The sequence below is a fragment of the Pseudochaenichthys georgianus genome, chromosome 4, assembly GCF_902827115.2.
Source record: "Pseudochaenichthys georgianus chromosome 4, fPseGeo1.2, whole genome shotgun sequence".
NCBI lineage: Eukaryota > Metazoa > Chordata > Actinopteri > Perciformes > Channichthyidae > Pseudochaenichthys > Pseudochaenichthys georgianus.
The window spans coordinates 405201-424963 of NC_047506.1; the positions used below are offsets into that span (position 1 = coordinate 405201).

Sequence of the window (19763 nt, forward strand, 5' to 3'; positions counted from 1 at the left end):
CCCGCAGTCTGAGGCGCTTGTTCAGGAACATGGTTAATGTTTCTCAGAGACCTTGTGTAGGCGCGTCTGCTGCCTCACTGAGCCTGAGAGATGGGCGCTATCTTTGGGATGTGATGGCTTCAAGGGCTAGTTCTGGATCTCAGGGGAGTCTCACGCTGAGGATGCTGCATTTCTTAGCTGCACTGCAGGGTCGCCTCGAGTGATTTTTGCTATCCATACTCTATTGTGTTTTCTAAATATACCCTGGACATCATATATCCTGCGCTGTCGGTTTGCCGTGATCTGTGCCCCTCCCCCTGCTCGGACTGAAACTTGCCTTGTCTTTTTTCTTAGTCTTTTGCATTATGTTATTGTTTTTGCAAGCTTAGAGTAATTTACTGAGTCCAGTTGTCCTTGAAAGCACCGTAAAAGGACACATTAATACCAGTTCACAGCTCCTTTCCCACTATTGTATAAAAAGGAGTATATTGCATAACAAAGGTTTTGCTACGATGACCTCGTAAGAACTCAGATGCTCGATTCCGTTTGCTTGGTAATATTCTTTATTGTCAATAAACCAAGCTATCCAATATTGACTACTAGGATCTACTAAGAATCTACATCGATTCACTAGGTTCTACTAGGTTACTACTAGGTACTAGGTTCTACTAGGTTACTACTAGGTACTAGGTTCTACTAGGTTACTACTAGGTACTAGGTTCTACTAGGTTACTACTAGGTACTAGGTTACTACTAGGTACTAGGTTACTACTAGGTTACTACTAGGTTACTACTATGTTCTACTAGGTTACTACTAGGTTCTACTAGGTTACTACTAGGTTCTACTAGGTTACTACTAGGTACTAGGTTCTACTAGGTTACTACTAGGTACTAGGTTACTACTAGGTTACTACTAGGTACTAGGTTACTACTAGGTACTAGGTTACTACTAGGTACTAGGTTACTACTAGGTACTAGGTTACTACTAGGTTCTACTAGGTTACTACTAGGTTTCTACTAGGTTACTACTAGGTACTAGGTTCTACTAGGTTACTACTAGGTACTAGGTTCTACTAGGTTACTACTAGGTACTAGGTTACTACTAGGTTACTACTAGGTACTAGGTTACTACTAGGTACTAGGTTACTACTAGGTACTAGGTTACTACTAGGTTCTACTAGGTTACTACTAGGTTACTACTAGGTTCTACTAGGTTACTACTAGGTACTAGGTTCTGTTAGGTTACTACTAGGTACTAGGTTCTACTAGGTTACTACTAGGTTCTACTAGGTTACTACTAGGTACTAGGTTCTACTAGGTTACTACTAGGTTCTACTAGGTTACTACTAGGTACTAGGTTCTACTAGGTTACTACTAGGTTACTACTAGGTACTAGGTTCTGCTAGGTTACTACTAGGTACTAGGTTCTGCTAGGTTACTACTAGGTTCTACTAGGTTACTACTAGGTACTAGGTTCTACTAGGTTACTACTAGGTACTAGGTTCTGCTAGGTTACTACTAGGTTCTGCTAGGTTACTACTAGGTACTAGGTTCTACTAGGTTACTACTAGGTACTAGGTTCTACTAGGTTACTACTAGGTACTAGGTTCTGCTAGGTTACTACTAGGTTCTACTAGGTTACTACTAGGTACTAGGTTCTACTAGGTTACTACTAGGTACTAGGTTCTACTAGGTAACATGGTTCTCTGGTACACAGGCATGGAGATAACGACAAGACAAAACGAACCAACACCAGACAAAGGGAGAGAAGGACTAAATATACATATTAGGTAACGGGGCACAGGTGGACACAATCAGGGGCGGGAACAACAATCAGTCTAGCAGGTGCCACGCGGACAGGAAGTGCCGACACCTGGAGAGAGAGAGAGAGAGAGTATAGTAATAATTATCATCAACAGACCGATAGACAGCTAACAGGATACTAGCACTAAACCCTGACAGGTTTAATCAGAATCCCTTTATTAGTCCCACAGAGGGGACATGTGCATCGTTACAGCAGGAAAGAGCCACTGACAGCTTAATGTTACATATGTTAACAAAAGTTATGATATAATACAAAATATAATATAAAAGTAAAATCTGCTCCCTGATCTCACGGAGAATTGTAAGTGGCTTCTTCCTGAGATCGCATGCTGTGGTTTTATTAAATGTGCCAACTGCTAGGACTGTCTGAGGGAAGACAGCTTTTAGATGCAGCTCCTCTGTCTTGGAATAGTCTGCACATTAAATGGAAACTGAACAATCTGGTGCCACTAAATGTTTTTAAAGCTCGGTTGGATGCTACTCAATCGGAAGCTATTGGTACCTGTTTATGTGGATAATTATGTAAATGATGCTTTTGTTGTTCTGTTTATGTTTTTATGTTTCATGTGGAACTACTTGAGCAGGTCTCCCTTGAAAAAGAGATCAATGAACTCAATGGGAAAAATACTTTCCAAAATACAAATCCTCTAACAGTTCTTAGGATTTAGCAGCCAGGTATATATTACACAGTTATTAATGGCATATGTATATAATGTATATATTGCACATAGTTTGATGTATTTAACAGCAGCAAGTTACACAATTTACAAAATGCAAAAAACACACCTTGTACCGGTTCTAAGGATTTATGGAAGCAAATGTAGTTACGTAGGCCTCCCAAATGTGGTCATTTTACACAACTCTCTTAGGTGGCATGTGTTATGGATATCACTGGTATGACTGGTGTGGCCTATAGGTCTCAATTCTGTTACCATTTCCCTTTAGTTTGAACTGTTTTTAATTAAAACTGCTAACTGTACACTGCCATATGACCAGGATACCTTGGATGAACAGCTCTTGTATCTCCAAAGCAGATCCATATATATATATATATATATATATATATATAAAATGAAAACAAGTTGTACGTATGCAAAAGTATTGTGTTGAAATTGAAATTAAATGCCATGCGACATGTCTGATTTAAGCCCAGACGGAGACTTTTGTTGCATTGCTTCCCCTCCCTCTGCCTTACTTCTATGTCCGTTTTTCAGATGTGTTTCTGAACTATTTTTAGTCGTACAAAGTCCATTTAAAGACACAGTTACACTTAAACAAAAGTGGCAGGTCACACCGACTGCAATGTGCTCGTATAATTAATGCATGTCATTACGCAACCTCATTCTTTCGCACATGCAGTATTTTGTTTCATCTCTTTTGTTTACATATCGGGCTGGGGAAGACATTGTGTGCCTCTTCTGCTCGGCTGATGGTTCACTTCCTTTTGCAGTTTTTAGCCTTTTTTTAATACATCACATTACAGAGAGCCTGTGCAGAGTTACAGTGGATCTAAATAGAAGAAAGGTGGACGGCCACAATCAGACCAGTGATGTAGAGATTATTTGAGATACACCTATTGGATGGATGGATGGCTAGATGGATGGATAGATGGAAGGATAGATGGATGGCTGGATGGATGGATAGATAGATAGATGGATGGATAGATGCATAGATGGATAGATGGATGGATGGATAGATAGATGGATGGATGGATGGATAGATAGATGGATAGATGGATGGATGGATTGGTGATAGATAGATAGATAGATAGATAGATGGATGGTTAGATGGATTGATGGATAAAGAGAAAGAGAAATTAAGACACAGAAATAAACAGTCAAATATATTTCAGAAATAAAAATAGCATTAAAAAACATACATGTGGAAAATACAAATTACCAGTAACAAATATAATGCTGGATATTATTGAGCAAGAATGGATTATTCAATATTGAATAGAACATGAGTAAAATGTCCAGTGGGACTTTGAGTCCAGTTATCAATTGAAGCTATGGAGCAGACGGTTACCAAGCTCACACTGATTTCTTCTCTTCTCCTCGTTGCTTTGTGTCTGCAGGACCTTCAGGATGAGGTGGCGAAGGAGGGCGGGGAACTTCAGAGACTCCAGAGTCAGAGATCCAAGGTCCAGGAGGCGTTAGAGGAGCTGGACCAACAGAAAGGCTCTCTGGAGGAGCAGCTCGATCATATTCGCCAGCAGACCAACCAAGAGTCCAATCTGGTGGGTTGAGGAGACGTCTCTTTTAGTGACTGCTTCTCTTATTTCGTTACTTGAATCAGAATCAGGTATATTACCAGGTAGGAATTTCACCTGGTGTTGTGGTGCATACATAAAATAAAACAATTAAAAACACAGATAGAAACTATTTGAAGAAAACTATAATAATGTAAACAAATATATAAATAGGCTTTATAAACGTGGACACTAGTGAAAAATATACAGGGTGTCCGCGTGGTCTTAAAAAGTATTAAAAGTTAATAAAAAATAAATTTTGCGAAAATGAAGGCTATTAAAAAGTATTAAAGGGCATTTCCCAAGGTATTACATTTTGCAGCTTGTTTTCAATAAGTATCTAAATGGTCCAGAGAGGTTGTGTTCTGCAGTCTGCCTGAATGTAGTCACGGCGTAGGTGTGTAGTGAGATTCTGTGGAGTTTATTGATGGCATCCCGTTGGGTTTGACGTCATCTGAACAGGACATCGCACGCTCACTGCTTGATGGCGCGCGAAGCTCCGTTTACGCCGGTTGCTAAGCAACATCGTTATGGGGAAATGCAAATCTGCGTCCAAATGGTTGGAAGATAAGGTGGAAGGACCATCAATACTGTGTATAGTCAATGTGAGGTGAAGTGTGTCGCCAAGGTAACCGGTTGAAACTCCAAGTGGAGATGAGGTCTTAAAATGTACGGAAAGGGTCTTAAAAGGTATTTGACTTCAGGATTCTGCATATACCCTGATATATTACTTCATTACCAAGGTTGGAACTGAACAGAAATATATTACCGTACTTTTCGGACTATAAAGCGCACCTTCATATAAGCCGCAGCAGCTAAATTGTCTGTCTGTCTTGCTCTCGTTCTGTCTCTCGGTTCCACTTGTACTTTGGCGCGCGACCTGTCTCACTCTTTTCCGGCCTCCAGCTTTTCCTGCTGGAGCCCGCCGCTTAAAGGTGGCGGGCGCGGACTGGTCCGAGAGCCCATAGAGTTAAAGGTGGTTAATTTTACCTGTAAAATCCATAGATTTAGGAGGTTCCCTAGTGGCCGTTAGCTGTACAAAAAAAATGGGGGGAAAAGTCGCGGCTTATAGTCCGAAAAGTACGGTATATATATATATATATATATATTATGCTTTCCCGCTCATTTCACCAAGTTAAGAATCTTCCAAAGAGAAAAAAGACAGACTGCAAATCCTGACTCGATTCTCTCCGTTTTTTCACCACGGTTTCTTCCGCCACAGATCACCTCGCTGCAGTCGGAGCACGAGGAGCAGGAGCAGAAGATCTGTCAGTTTGAGGAGGAGCTGGTTCAGGCGCGAGAGGAGCTGCTCTCTCTGCAGGAGGAGAGCCGGAAGCTGCAGGAGAAAGTGCAGGCGGCTCAGGAGCAGCTGACCCCTCTGCAGGAGTCCGTCAGAGACTCCTTCACTCAGGTCGCACAGGTCGGTTTCGGGGAATCAGTGAGTCTCCAATTTACCCAGAACAAAGTTAAAATGTTTATTTAACTTTATTTATAGGTTTTACCCTTTTTACTACTTTAATACTTCCTGTTCGTTTTAGTAACTCATATTCATTCTTACTGATTGGTTGCTTATCTTAAGTATTCCCTTTTTATTGGTCAACTGTTGGTTTTAATTATTATTATTTATATGTTCTTATAGATATTTATTTGACTGGTTTTTCATATTTAGTCTTGCGTATTATTCACCTTATTCTATTGGTCAAATGTTGGTTTTATTGATTATTATTTTGTATTTATTTTATGAGTTCTTACGGGTAGTTTTCTGGATATGTTCACTTGGTTAAACTCAAGTTTATGTTATGTCTTAAATAACGTGCTTTTAATTGTAATACTCGTGACTTTTGTCCTATGTCTTTACACTCTACCTTAAAGGTGGGGTAGGAAATTCACTTCAGAAGCACTTGTTATATTCCATGGAGTGCTCTTAACATCCCGATAGCAATGAATACATTAAATGCTTTGAAGATAAATACATGAAAAAATTTCATCAGTGGAAGCTGTGGCGCTGTAAAAAGCACGACCAATCATCTGAGCCGGCTAAAGTAACTGGACGGCCTACCTGCCTGTCAGCCTTCCATCGGGGCACAAACTTATCTCGTGCCCTCATTGGTCATGTGCGCGTTCGTGTGTGTTGGGGGAGGGGCTCTGTGAGGAAGTCTGAAGGAAGGGGCAGATTTTCTTCGGCTGCGTACTTTCAAATTCTAGCGCACTCGAGCTGGTTTCTTCATTCTTACCTACCCCACCTTTAAGTGTTTTGTGGCTGCAACAAATAAATAAAGTTTTGCTTGCTTTGTTTGCTTACTCTTAACCCTCTGCACCGCTCTGCTCTCAGGTCCAGCAGAAACTGAACGACCTTCAGGTGGAGGAAAGGTCAGTGACTGCTCAGCTCAGCTGGAAGAGAGCGCTGGAGGACAGCTCTCCTGTCATGGTCAACGGATCAGGAGGCCCCACCGCAGAGCTGCATCAAGGGGACTTCTTCCAGGAGGACCAGCCCAAAGAGCTGAAGGAGGAACAACCGGCGGCCGTTTTCTTTGAGCCGAATGAACTTTCAGATCAAAACGAGAGAGGGGAGAATGAAGAGGAAGAGGAGAAGGAGGAAGATATTAAACGTGATGCGTTGGATGATCTTTACACGAGTCTAGCCTCATCAGAGCTGATTTACAATAATCTGTCGACCCTCACCAAGCTGCGAGAGAACACGGTGAGAGAAATAAATACACTTTCTTTCAAGGATGGAAAGAAGCCGACATAAAGCCTACAACACTATCTCCTACTCCAAAAACGGACTGTAGAGAGTTGAAGAAATTAGCACTAAAACCTGGAAATAAATCGGCATTTCTGCAATGGGATTTTCAAATAGCATTTTAGTTGAGCCTGAAACAATTTCTGAGGTTAACACAAGTTGAATGGACGTAAACTTTGTTGACAGGGGTCGGCAAGTGAGTGCCGGGTGCTGGTGAAGTGTCAACGCCCCCCGGCCGGCTTTGTTCGCTGATGGCCGGCCCCCCCGAACCTCGCCGCGGTGCCGGCCGTCAGCGAACAAAGCCGGCCCTTGGCGACCGGCATTTCTGTGATTCTCCAGATTCTACAGACGGCCAGTCCGCCCAGTCCGCCCCCTGCTCACCAACGTATTAAGATCCAAAGCTTTAGTGCGTTTGGAATCAATACTGATTGATTGATTGATTGATTGTGCTGCATTCACTTGCAGTCGGACATTAGGAATTTTCTCTCATAAATGTCAGAAAAAAACTACTTTTCTTTCAAAACAAAGCTAATTTCCCGGGCCAAATATTATTGCTGGCGGGCCAACAATGGCACGAGCCGCCTGTTGCCAACCCATGGTCTATGACATAATGCACATAAATAAATACCTCACTTGTAGCTTTTAGGTATCTTGAAAAAGGTAATTGGTAGTAAGTGAAAAAATAAGATCACGTATATGCCACACATATTCTTTGGCAATAAATCAAAAACCAAAAGAAAAAATCCCATTTAAATTGCGGTTGTAAGAAGCTACAGTCATGCTAACTTCCTTTAGCACTCTATTTAAAAATAGGAATCTCTTATTATAATTTTTTAGCACTTACCCATCATGCAATACCAGCAAACTTAGCAACAGAAATATTGTACAAAATGTAGAATATAACTTGTCATTTCTCAGGATATCTCTCTGATAGTCACACTAGTCGGTTCTGTTTCTCCCCTCATGTCTCCAGGAACAAAGAAGCCCGACACCTGACATCTACTCAGAGGTCATGGATGATGGAGAAGACAGCCCACTGCAGGTAAACACATTCAATTTTACAAAAGTTAACACATGTTTCCCTGAAGTTTCAAGGATTAAGTTATTAAGTCAACATCACTTTATCCAGAATATAATATTTTGTTTTGTTTTATCCAGAATATTGTATATGGATTTATTTATATTTGATGATATTTTTAATTTAATTTTTAATTGCTAATTCTCCTTTCTACTTTTTTAAGTATTTGAAGTATTGTATTAAAAAGTCTGAAGACACTTCTGCGACGAAATAATTTCCCAAACTAGGATCGATAAAGTATCTACATATCTCAGAATACCTTTATTAGTCCCACAGAGGGGAAATGTACATAAACATAAAAGAGCCAAAGACAGCTTAATGTTACCTAAAAAGCATGCATACAAAAATATTAAAGATACAAAAAAAGATTTGTATACTATGTAAGATTATACTAAAGATTACACAATTTACAAAATCCTGTAACAGTTCTGAGGATTTAGCAGCCAGGTATATATTGCACAGTCTATCCATCTATCTACTAGGGGTGGGAATCACCATGCTCCCCACGATGCGATACTCAAGCCACGATATGATAGTATTGCGATTCTACGATATGCCAAGTATTGCGATATATATATTTACATCTTTGTTTTGACTAACTTCCTGCCAATCCCTCTGACTTTACCCATGGCCATGAGCTCAGCACCATCTAGTGCACACGTGTCAAACTCAAGGCCCGGGGGCCAAATCAGGCCCGTGGTGGATTTAATTTCGGCCCGCAGGATAATTTCTAATTCCTATCAGATCTGGCCCGCCGGTATATTGCAGCACACCTTCCCTCCATCCTGAGGGTCTCCTCCGCTCAGAGCCTGAGCCCAAACATTGATGACCTTGCACCCGAGATGAGATGCCAAGTATCTGAGCTAGCATCTCAGAGCAGCACACTGAGTTCAATGGATGCTTCCTTCTGCACTTTCTCTCAGGACAGCAGGGCATGTTTGGTTTCTCTCTGAAGGAATAGTTTTGTTGAAGCTGTTGTTGGCCTGTGGGGAAATGTACTCATAAGAAGTGACTCTGGAGAAGCTGCAGATAGAGCCATGAGAAATGAATGCAGCTGATTATTTAATGTTGCTTTTATAGGCAATAGTTTAAGCTTTGTTAGTTCCAGGTTTAATATGTGCAATAAGTTCATTTCAATACGTTCTGCAATAAACATTGAACCAGTCCGGCCCTCCACTAGCACCCATTTTTAAACCTTGGCCCACTGTGTGTTTGAGTTTGACCCCCCTGATCTAGTGGATTGATGAAAAGCAATCGTTACCAAAAACTTTAATTTGGATTTGCAATATGAATAGTTTATATAATAAAATATCGATACTTGGAGTCCAATACAACATCGCCACGCAAATTATCGCGATACTCTGCTGTATCGATTATTCCCCCGACCCTACTATGTACTGCGCTGTTTAACAGGTAGCGTCTCCAGAGCCAGAGAGCAGAGAGGAGGAAGATTCTTCAGAAAACACCACCTCGTCTTCCTCACCTCCTCAGGTCGCCCCCCCCTCCCTCCCGCCTCTCACCAGCCCCCCCTCCCTGCCTGAGATGGACTTCTTCCATCCGGACCCTTTCACTGACCGTGAGTGCACACAAACATCTAAAGAGTAGTTAACATTTATATTTTCTACTTTTTTAATGCTATTTTATTTCTATTTGACATGTTTACATTTTGGAATCTTAATTTCTAGTCTTTTAATAGAGTGCCACAGTGCAGAGTGTTCAAACAGACGCTTCAACTCGTTCCGTTTAGAATCTGTATGTTTGAATATGGATCTGAAGTTGGCGTGACGTTGAAGCAGCGACCCGGCTGTAGCTCGTTGATAGCATAACGTTAGCATTTAGCTTCTGGCGACTAGATTTATGATTAGAAAAGTAGGGCAGACACAGAGGTCGCGTTAACCGAATATTTTCCGAAAAATCTGAAAGCAGTCCGTCATTTTGACAGATTAGAAAAAACTCAGAACAGCGGCAAAGCTTCCCCGCAGCGAGGCTCCGGGATTATGCATGCCCGCCAAAAAGGAAATGATATAGTTTTCAAACCTAACTTTGCCGTACAATCATTGAAATGTCTGCGAGTATTTGCTTTACGACGGGGCACGCTCCCGTGAGGTGCAGTGGGCACGCATAACACGGCATAACACAGGCGCTAACAGAACCCCCCCCCCCCCCCGACGTGTAATAATGGATTTTGACGGAAATGTTACGATCTTGTCCGTTAAAATGACGGGCAGCGAAAAAGTCTAGCGCAAACTCTGGGTCGACGTGTGGAGATTATCCGGCTGAGCAAAACGTGACCCGTCTCTTCGATGTGTCTCAACCACAGACCTTAGTTCCAGCTATTTCCCTAAACCCTACGGAGAGATTGCTTTGCGTTTTTGTCGAAGGAACCGGAAGGAGTTTACTTCGGGGTTTTAGGACGCGTCACTCCATTACACTAATGTACAATTCCTTGTCTGATAGATTGGTATAAATACTATTTACATGTATATAGACTTCTTGCTCTATTTTGTATTTTATTATATATGTTGCTGTTGGAGGAGCTCGGGTCAGAAGAATTTCATTTCCATTTCTACACTGTAGCTTATGTGAATATTCTACACACACTATACCTCTGGCTGGCAGAGAACTCTCTGCTCCATAGCTTCTCTTGGACTGTACATTTTACATTTATATTCGATTTAATATGACATGCCTCACATACTTATATATATATTAACTTGCTTTATATTTTGTTACTGTACATTTGTAATTTAACATGCAGTGTTTCCGCCAGCCCAGGGCTGAGAGGGCGTCCACCCCGAGAGCGAGTGACGTCGTGTCACGTGACTTGAACTATACTATCTCGTTACGTATTAGTGATGGGGATTCCGGCGCTTCTTAGCGAGCCGGATCATTTGGCTCGGCTCACTAAGGAGAGCCGGCTCTTCGTGTCACCACAGTTCACCACGGAGCCTCAGTTTCGCCGCTGCGAGGCTCCGGCGCTCGCAGTTCACGTGCGTGCTCCACTAGCACCCCCCGTCAAGGCTCGCCGGCAGGACACTTTCCGTCACAGGAACGCGCTTTGCTGGCGGCGAGAATAATCCCACCAGACTCCTTTGCCCTCCAACAGAGGGATGTCCTCGTCCTTTTCCCTTTTCCTCATTTCAAGCGATAAAAACTGGATCTTCTCTCGGATTATAATTTTTTTTGGACGCCCTCGGCTCGAGTTCAGGGCGTCAAATGACGGCAAGACGCCCCCTGGCGGAAACGCTGTTAACATGTATATTTTTCTTGTTTATTTCTAGTCTTTTCATTTGTATTGTACCTTGCCTTGTTTTGTTATGCTGCTGCAACACAAACATAAAGTACTTCTTATCTTATCATATGACAATAAAACCTTTGAATCTTTGAATAAACTCTAATCTATAAAGTACAATTATGCTCCCTTTTTTTACAAGTTGAAATGGAAGATCTTAGACTTTTTTTAGTCTTATTTCTCTCAATTCTTGGGACACCGGTTTGTAAAAAACTGTTAATTAGCATTTCAAGGTGTTGCTTATCAAACAGTTTGATTAACAGGTTTGCACTCGGCACACAAAAGCCTCAAATGCATGCATGTCAGTTAACGGCTTATACATAAAACTTCATATTGAGGTTTACCTACAGATTTAATTAAATGTACTTTATTGTACATTTAATTAAATGTACTTTATTGTACATTTTAAAGTGTTTTTTTTCCGTTTCTAGTTTCCACTAGATCTGCTTGTGTTTTATGTTATACTTATACAGATTGGAGGATTCAAATGTATATAATGCAATCCATTTCCTTCAATAAAAACAGTCGAACAAATAGGTTAGGATGTTTTCTCAAACGTGTTTTTATATCGTCTTCAAATTAAATCCCTATATTTGAAAGTATATGTTTTTAAACCCTCTTTTTTGATCCTCATAGACGATCCATTCAAAGATGATCCGTTTGGAAAGACAGAAGTTCCAGGTGAGTCATCTAAGTTAAACCTGTATATTTAAAAGTGATAAACTAATCTCCTTCATGTCCAGGAAATGTCAAAAAGAAAATGCATGACTTTCAAACGTTCTGTTTCTTTTCTTCTTCTCTTAAACCAGATCCATTTGGAGAAGATCCGTTTAAAGGATCCGATCCGTTTGCAGCGGACTCTTTCTTCCAGGCCTCCAGCGCCCCCTTCTCCTCAGAAGACCCTTTCTCTGCCTCAGCGGACCCCTTCGGTACGACCACGGGAGTCCCAGAACCGGACCTGTTTGCATCCAAACCCTCTGACTCGGCTCCAGCAGCAGATCCAGATCCTTTCAGCTCCAAACCTCCCAACGCGGCTTCAACTGACCCGTTCAGATCCACGGGGAACAATAGGGGCGACTCTGACCCGTTTGGAGGCAAAGTGAACGCCATCGTGGAGACGGATCCATTTGGTTCTCAGGACGGAGGGACAGATCCGTTCAGCTGCGCTCTCCCCTCCTCTGACCTCGCCCTGGTGAGTGTGGCTTTTTAGGGGAACTATTGTGCATTGTTTTGTTTATTCACTATGTGTATTGGTATTTTCTTATTGAACAACAAGCGAAAACCATATACATCACAGACATACGCATACACACACCATCAACTTGCACCAGTATTAAAAGCATAGGCCTACAAATAAAATAAAACAAAGTAATTTCGCAGTTTCCTTTCAGAGGCAGACCCTCATAATGTGCATCAAGGCTCCCAGAGCTGAAGAAAGTCCTTCCGGTTGCCCTTAGCGATGTATGTCAGTCTTTCTGCACCAACACTACCAGAACGTTCCTTCAACCAACTACTACTACTACTACTACTACTACTACTACTACTACTACTACTACTACTACTACTACTACTACTACTACCACTACTACTACTACTGCTACTACAACAACTACTACTACTATTACTACTACAACTACTACTACAACTACTATTACTACTACTACTACAACTACTACTATTAATACGACTACTATTACTACTACAACAACTACTACCACAAATACAACTACTACTACTACTACTACTACTACTACTACTACTACTACCACTACTACCACAGCTACTATTACTACTACTACCACTACTACCACAGCTACTATTACTACTACTACTACTATTACTACTGCTACTACCACAAATACAACTACTACTACTACTACTACTACTACTACTACTACTACTACTACCACTACTATTACTACTGCTACTACCACAAATACTACTACTACTACCGCTACTACTACTACTACTACTACTACTACTACTACCACCACTATTACTACTAATACTACTGCTACTACAACTACTACCACAAATACAACTACTACTATTAATACGACTACTATAACTACTACTACTACAACAACTACTACGACAACTACTATTACTACTACCACAACTACTGTTACTACAACAACTACTACTACTACTACTACTACTACTACCACTACAACTACTACTACTATGACAACTACTGTTACTACTACTACTATTACTAGTAGTACCAATCCGTACTTTTCCAACATAAAACGATAGCCCTCCTGGCTTGAAGAAGGCCAAAATCTAGAAGCTTGGTCCGTTTTGAAGTCTGTCTGAAGTCCTTTGGATACATTCCAAGTACACAAAGTTTGACGTTCAAAGGGACCTTAATGTTAAACATCTCTGACAGACACCTAGTAGCATCCGTCCAGAATATTGGCAGACATATGATGAAGTTTGACATTAGTTATACTATTGTGCATTGTTATTAAAAGGAAAAGCATTTAAATCTCGTCTATGAATAATACAACTTTTCTCACAGCGCTTTACAAGCACGTAAAGAAAGATAACAACATGGCTGTTTGAAATGGTTTTGACACTAAGTATTACTGGGTATATCTGGGTGTGTTGTGTTTGTCTGCAGCAACTGGACAAAAATAAACAAACGCTTTTGTTTTGCTTTAGATTGATATTAAAGATCTATGCATTTTTCTATGAGGCACAGATTCTGTTCACAGTTCTGTTTAAAATCTATCGGATGTAGCCATGTCTCCCTAATCAAAAGAGCAATCATTTAGGCACTGTAAGAATGTGCAGTGGTGCACTGTGTTAACCTATGCGTTATATAAGCTGTTATCAAGTCAGTCAAAGCAAATAATAATAATCTAAAGGTGAGTTTAATGAGGAGAAATGTTTTTTCCTGTGTCCGATGTACTTCTCTTTGAGTTACAGGTATTCAGATTAGGTTTGAGGATATGCTCAGTAATGTGTTTTCTGTGTTTTAGAAGGACACGGCAGCATCCAATGACCCGTTTGCTCCCGGCGGGACGACCGTGAACGCCAGCTCAGATCCAGGTACTGAGCTGCAGCGCCCCCTTCTGGGGACAGACACAACTGCAGCTGTTTAAAAGATAAAAATCAATAATTTAAAGTGTAAAATGCTCAGTGACTTTTACATGCTCGTGTGTTTCAGATCCATTTGCTGCAGTGTTTGGTAACGAGTCATTCGGAGGGGGCTTTGCAGATTTCAGTGCGTTGACAAAGGTAATGAAGACGTGTTGTTGCTCTGCTTCATTTAGCACAGTGTAGTGAAACACACGGAAGATACAGAGGGCAAGTTTATTTATATAGCAGCTTTCAGCACAAGGCCATTCAAAGTGCTTTACAAAAATGAAAAGTTTTTACCAAATTGCTAAATGGCCGGTTGTCATCCGACCTCCAACACAGCGATGTACTAATCAATCATAAAACCTGCTATTTTGGTGCTATTTTTTACATTTATCTATTACATTTTTATGCCGTTTCTACTTACCACCTCCAAAACCACCTTAAACTTAAAACAAGAAGGTCCTGTTACTTGGATGCAGTTTTGGAGAAAATGTAAAATTACTTGCATGTATTGCATACACTTAAATGTCCCATTAAAGCAGTGCTTCTCAAACTTTTTCATACCAAGGACCACGTTTTTTACAAATCGCCTGAAAATGGTACAAACAAGTGGCAACATGTGTGACGAAGGTGTTGCGCTGGGCTTTATCATGCAATCGAAAGTGAAACTTAAGCTCGCTCCATTGCGGAGATATTCCCGCGAGAGTGCGACAAACTTTTATTTATTTCAAATGTGAAATGTTACCAATATACTCACGGACCACTAGGGGGCGCTCACGGACCACACTTTGAGAAACACTGCATTAAAGGAACAATGTTACTGTAATCTCTCTTTTAGACTTCTTACAAGGAAAGAAAACCTGTAATCGACCAAGACAATCTTTGTTCTCTCTGTTTCAGTCGAACGGTGCGGACCAGTTTGGCATCAACAATAAGAACCTGTTCCAGGATGAGAGCCAGTCGGTCGGCCCCGATGTGCCCCCAGCCCTGCCTCCCAAAACGGGTACGCCAACCAGACCGCCCCCCCCCCCCTCCAGGTCAGTACGAGCTGCGATAAGGGAACAGTTGTCACGTTGTGTTTTCAGTCATGATTGGATGTGAATAGGAAATAGAAATATGCTGCTTCATCAGACTTTCCACCGTGTGACAAAAGCACCTTTTAGGCTAGAAACGTTTATCACCGTTTCCCCCGATGTCATTTAAATATATTACTCGTATAACGTGTTGATTTTTAACTTTTCTGTATCTTTTCTCTCTTTCAATCATTATTTAGTTTTGCATTTAATTGGTTTTGTGTTTTAATGCTAATCAAAGCACTTTAAATATGCTTATTAAATTAACTTACCTTACCTTACCTTACTGCTAATGGCAAAGAAGCCTGTTGCCTATTTTATGATATCCTGGTTAAAAAAAACGTAATTTTCCCACCGTTTTTGGCATTATAAAGAATTATTAATATTTCCTCTGTGTGTGTCTCTGTAGTTTTTTAAATAAAGGCTAAAAAAGGTTTCTGTTTATCACTGTTTTCTCCTTAATTTTCTGTATCTTTTCTCTCTTTTAATAATTATTTTTGTTTGGCCTTTAGTTGGTTGTGTGTGTTAATGCTAGTCAAATATTTTTTAAATGTGCTAATTAAATAAAAGTAGTTATGTCTATCTTAGCCTGATATCCCTGGTTCAAAAACCTTAATTTCCAACTTTTTCTTGGTGTAAAAAGTGTAATATTAATTCTCTGTGTGTGTGTATTAATCAGAATCAGAATTAGAATCTGAAGCAGGTTTATTACCAGGTAGCTTGACATCATGGTGCACACATAAAAGTAAAACAAACATGTAAAACACAGAGAACTATTTTAAGAAAACATATAAAAAATATAGTAAAATAAAGCAGTATTTATATTGGAATAAAATATGGATTAAAAATATATCTCTTCCTCTGTGTGTGTCTCTGTAATTGGTTGTGTGTTAATGCTAGTCAAAGCACTCTGAATTTCCCTATGTTTTTGAAATGCGCTAATTAAATGAACGTACTTATGTCTATTGCCTATTTTAGCATGATGTCCATCGTTAAAAAAACTTAATTTTCCCACTTTTCCTTAGTTTAAAAAGTGTATTATGTATTCTGTGTGTGTGTGTGTATTAAGTAATACAAAAACACAGAACTATTTTAAGAAAACGATAATAACATAACAAAATATAGTTCATTTTCTCTCTTTTAACAATTATTTAGTTGGTTGTGTGTTAATGCTAATACAAAGCCCTATCCTGGTTCAAAAACCTTAATTTTCCCACTTTTTCTTGGTGTAAAAAGTGTATAATTCGTTCTGTGTGTAATAACTGTTCCTCTGTGTATCTCTGCAGGTAAACGGTCGTCCCTCTCCAAAACAGAGTCCTCCGAGTCCTTCCAGAGACGAGGACCCTTCCTCCACCAGCCTCCAGGAGACTTCCCCTCCTCTTCCTCCTCACTGCCTGCCAAGGATCCTTTAGCCGACCCCTTCGCCCCCTCCTCCCCTCCTCGTCACAGCGCTCGGGAAACTGACCGGTTTGCCAGCTTTGACAAAGTGAGCACCTCCCCTTCCCCTGACTCTCCATAGCCCTCTCCTCTGTTCTTCCTGCTAATTAATCCCACTTAGTAGATTCATTAAGGCACCAAATCAGGCCAGCTTTTTAAAACCACTCCATCCACTGCCACTGAAACCAAAATAAATCCTGAAGAAGAATAAAATCATCTCTATTAAAGTTTCTTATATTTTAAAAATACATATATTTTAAAAATACATATATTTTGTCGCATTCCGTACACTTGTAATTATTTTTTTGTTACTGATTTATATTATTAATTTAAGCCCCATGATTGGAGTTGCACTGTCCTACTGTACAGAAAAGTAATTTAAACAATAATGATTATTATTAACCAAAGCAACATATTTGTAGTTAGACACACACTCTGTTACAAATCAGACATCTATTGTCATGACAACATGTTGGCAGTGAATGGAGAGATGAGAGGCTGCTTGTATTTGGCGTCAACTATCCCAACGTTACAGCTTGTGTATATGCATATTTAATTCTGAAATTAAATATACATTTTAACGCCAACAATTCATTCTGTGCACCTTATTAAGCTAAAAAAGAAAAGAAATGCACCTCAGGTAATTTTCGAATTGCCAATAGGGCAAAGTGCACTTTTTCTGTGCCCGACCAATGACAAGTCGATATGTCGCCGAGCCGGCACAACAGTGTCATGAAGGCGTGACTCTAGTTAACCCTGACTAACGCGGAGGAGAGCCCAGGGTTTGCAAATTGCAATAATTTTGACTGATACTGCGATATGAATTGTGATATAACAGAGAATCCCTATTTTTTTTAAAACAAAATTCACAATATCATCGAGAAAAACATCAAAAATTATTATTAAAGAGGACATGTACCAAACAGTTTAGTGCGTAGGCGACGTTATACTTCATTCAGATATCTTCTGCCCTCACCAAATATTTTGTTTTCTGCAATTTGGATATTGCACTAGTCCATATTGTGATCTAAATACATTTTGATTACTTATACAACGCTAGAGGGGAACGGCATTTCATTCTTGAAGTTGCATTAGGCTGTAATTGATACACATAGGTTTAATATGTCTCAGGACCAATTTGTAATTTAAGATACAGAACGGAAATTATGCATTTATCAAATATCTTCCTAAAAGCAACAGGTAATAGTAATATTGCTTTAATTGAAGAAGAACGACGGCATTACAGTTTCCTTTCCTTGTTCTACTATTCCATTGAAATATGTTCAAGTTGTCCTGCATCCAAAACAACAGAAGACTTCAAATTATGTGTAGAAAGATAATTGTACCCTCGCTTAATATATCAGGATTAAACCGCTGTGAGTATTCACATCCCCTCAGCGCTCTCTTTCTTCATGAGAAATGTTCCGTCACGCTGTGAAAGCGGGATGGACGACTTATTAGGTATTGATTTGAGTGCGTCACGCGTCACATGACTGCACCTGCATGTAGCACTAACTGCCTGCCTCACATTCACTTAAACCACTGCCTCACATTCCCTTGAACCACTGCCTCGTTACACTTAAACCACTGCCTCACATTCACTTAAACCACTGCCTCACATTCCCTTGAACCACTGCCTCCATTACACTTAAACCACTGCCTCAAATTCACTTAAACCACTGCCTCACATTCCCTTGAACCACTGCCTCACATTCCCTTGAACCACTGCCTCCATTACACTTAAACCACTGCCTCAAATTCACTTAAACTTCTGCCTACCATTCACTTAAACTTCTGCCTCCATTACACTTAAACCACTGCCTCACATTCACTTAAACTTCTGCCTACCATTCACTTAAACTTCTGCCTCCATTACACTTAAACCACTGCCTCTCATTCACTTAAACCACTGCCTCACATTCACTTAAACCACTGCCTCACATTCACTTAAACCACTGCCTCACATTCACTTAAACCACTGCCTCACATTCACTTAAACATTCACTTAAACCACTGCCTCACATTCACTTAAACATTCACTTAAACCACTGCCTCACATTCACTTAAACCACCGCCTCTCATTCACTTAAACCACCCTCCCTCACATTCACTTAAACATTCACTTAAACCTGCCTCACATTCACTTAAACATTCACTTAAACCACTGCCTCATATTCACTTAAACCACCGCCTCTCATTCACTTAAACCACCCTCCCTCACATTCACTTAAACATTCACTTAAACCTGCCTCACATTCACTTAAACCACTGCCTCTCATTCACTTAAACCACTGCCTCTCATTCACTTAAACATTCACTTAAACCACTGCCTCCCTTAAACCACATTTACCTTATTCTCCCTTTACTCAAGCCCATATGTATTTATCCATCTGTGCATGATGGAGTCCCTTAAAGTCCCTAAGGTGAATATTCTCTTTATTCTGTATGCGCAAAATAAAAAGATACCACCTTTAGGGACTTTACTGGCTCTGTAGTTCATCCTTCATTTCTCAGTTCTACAGACGGCCTGTGTTCTCGCTCTGTGTCTTTGCACCTCTGTCAAAAAAAAAAGTTTGAATAAAAAGTTGATTGACGGGCACCATCTCTGGCTTCTATGTGCATCCATGACCTCTCTCTGCAAATGCCTGAGCTTTCTGAAAGACATACCAATTTGCCTTTTCAGTTCATTTCAGGCAACTTTCCTCAATATATCAGCGCTGACATTTTCAAATCATGCTTTAAGTTTTATAATATTTCCTACTTTTTATGTTATTTTGGTCGTTTTTGCTTTTATTTTAAGCAACATTTGGATTATAGGGAAGGTAGACACTTATTGTAAACACGTTTGATTAGTTCCTACTTTATTACGTAACCGTAGTGGCCACACGAAAAGCAGGAAAGATGCTTCAAATAATCCATATAGTGGCATGATTTTGTATATTTTTGGTAAACGCAATTACCGTACTTTTCGGACTATAAAGCGCACCTGCATATTAGCC

General features: G+C 40.2%; 1 protein-coding gene across 2 annotated transcripts in view; it reads left to right on the forward strand.

Annotated features, from left to right (window-relative positions):
• Positions 1–16699, forward strand: part of eps15 (epidermal growth factor receptor pathway substrate 15) — a 38361-nt gene extending 21662 nt beyond the window's left edge. Inside the window, exons 10-20 of one of the 2 annotated variants that reach the window (XM_071202816.1) lie at positions 3881–4042; positions 5277–5492; positions 6387–6755; positions 7771–7839; positions 9289–9451; positions 11804–11848; positions 11977–12359; positions 14152–14221; positions 14340–14410; positions 15155–15291; positions 16614–16699. In XM_071202816.1, coding sequence (XP_071058917.1) covers positions 3881–4042; positions 5277–5492; positions 6387–6755; positions 7771–7839; positions 9289–9451; positions 11804–11848; positions 11977–12359; positions 14152–14221; positions 14340–14410; positions 15155–15291; positions 16614–16617 — 1689 coding nt within the window. In that variant the 3' untranslated portion in view covers positions 16618–16699. The remainder of the gene's footprint in view (positions 1–3880; positions 4043–5276; positions 5493–6386; positions 6756–7770; positions 7840–9288; positions 9452–11803; positions 11849–11976; positions 12360–14151; positions 14222–14339; positions 14411–15154; positions 15292–16613) is intronic. The other variant, XM_034082064.2, reaches the window with a different exon arrangement.
• Positions 16700–19763: the final 3064 nt, after the last annotated feature.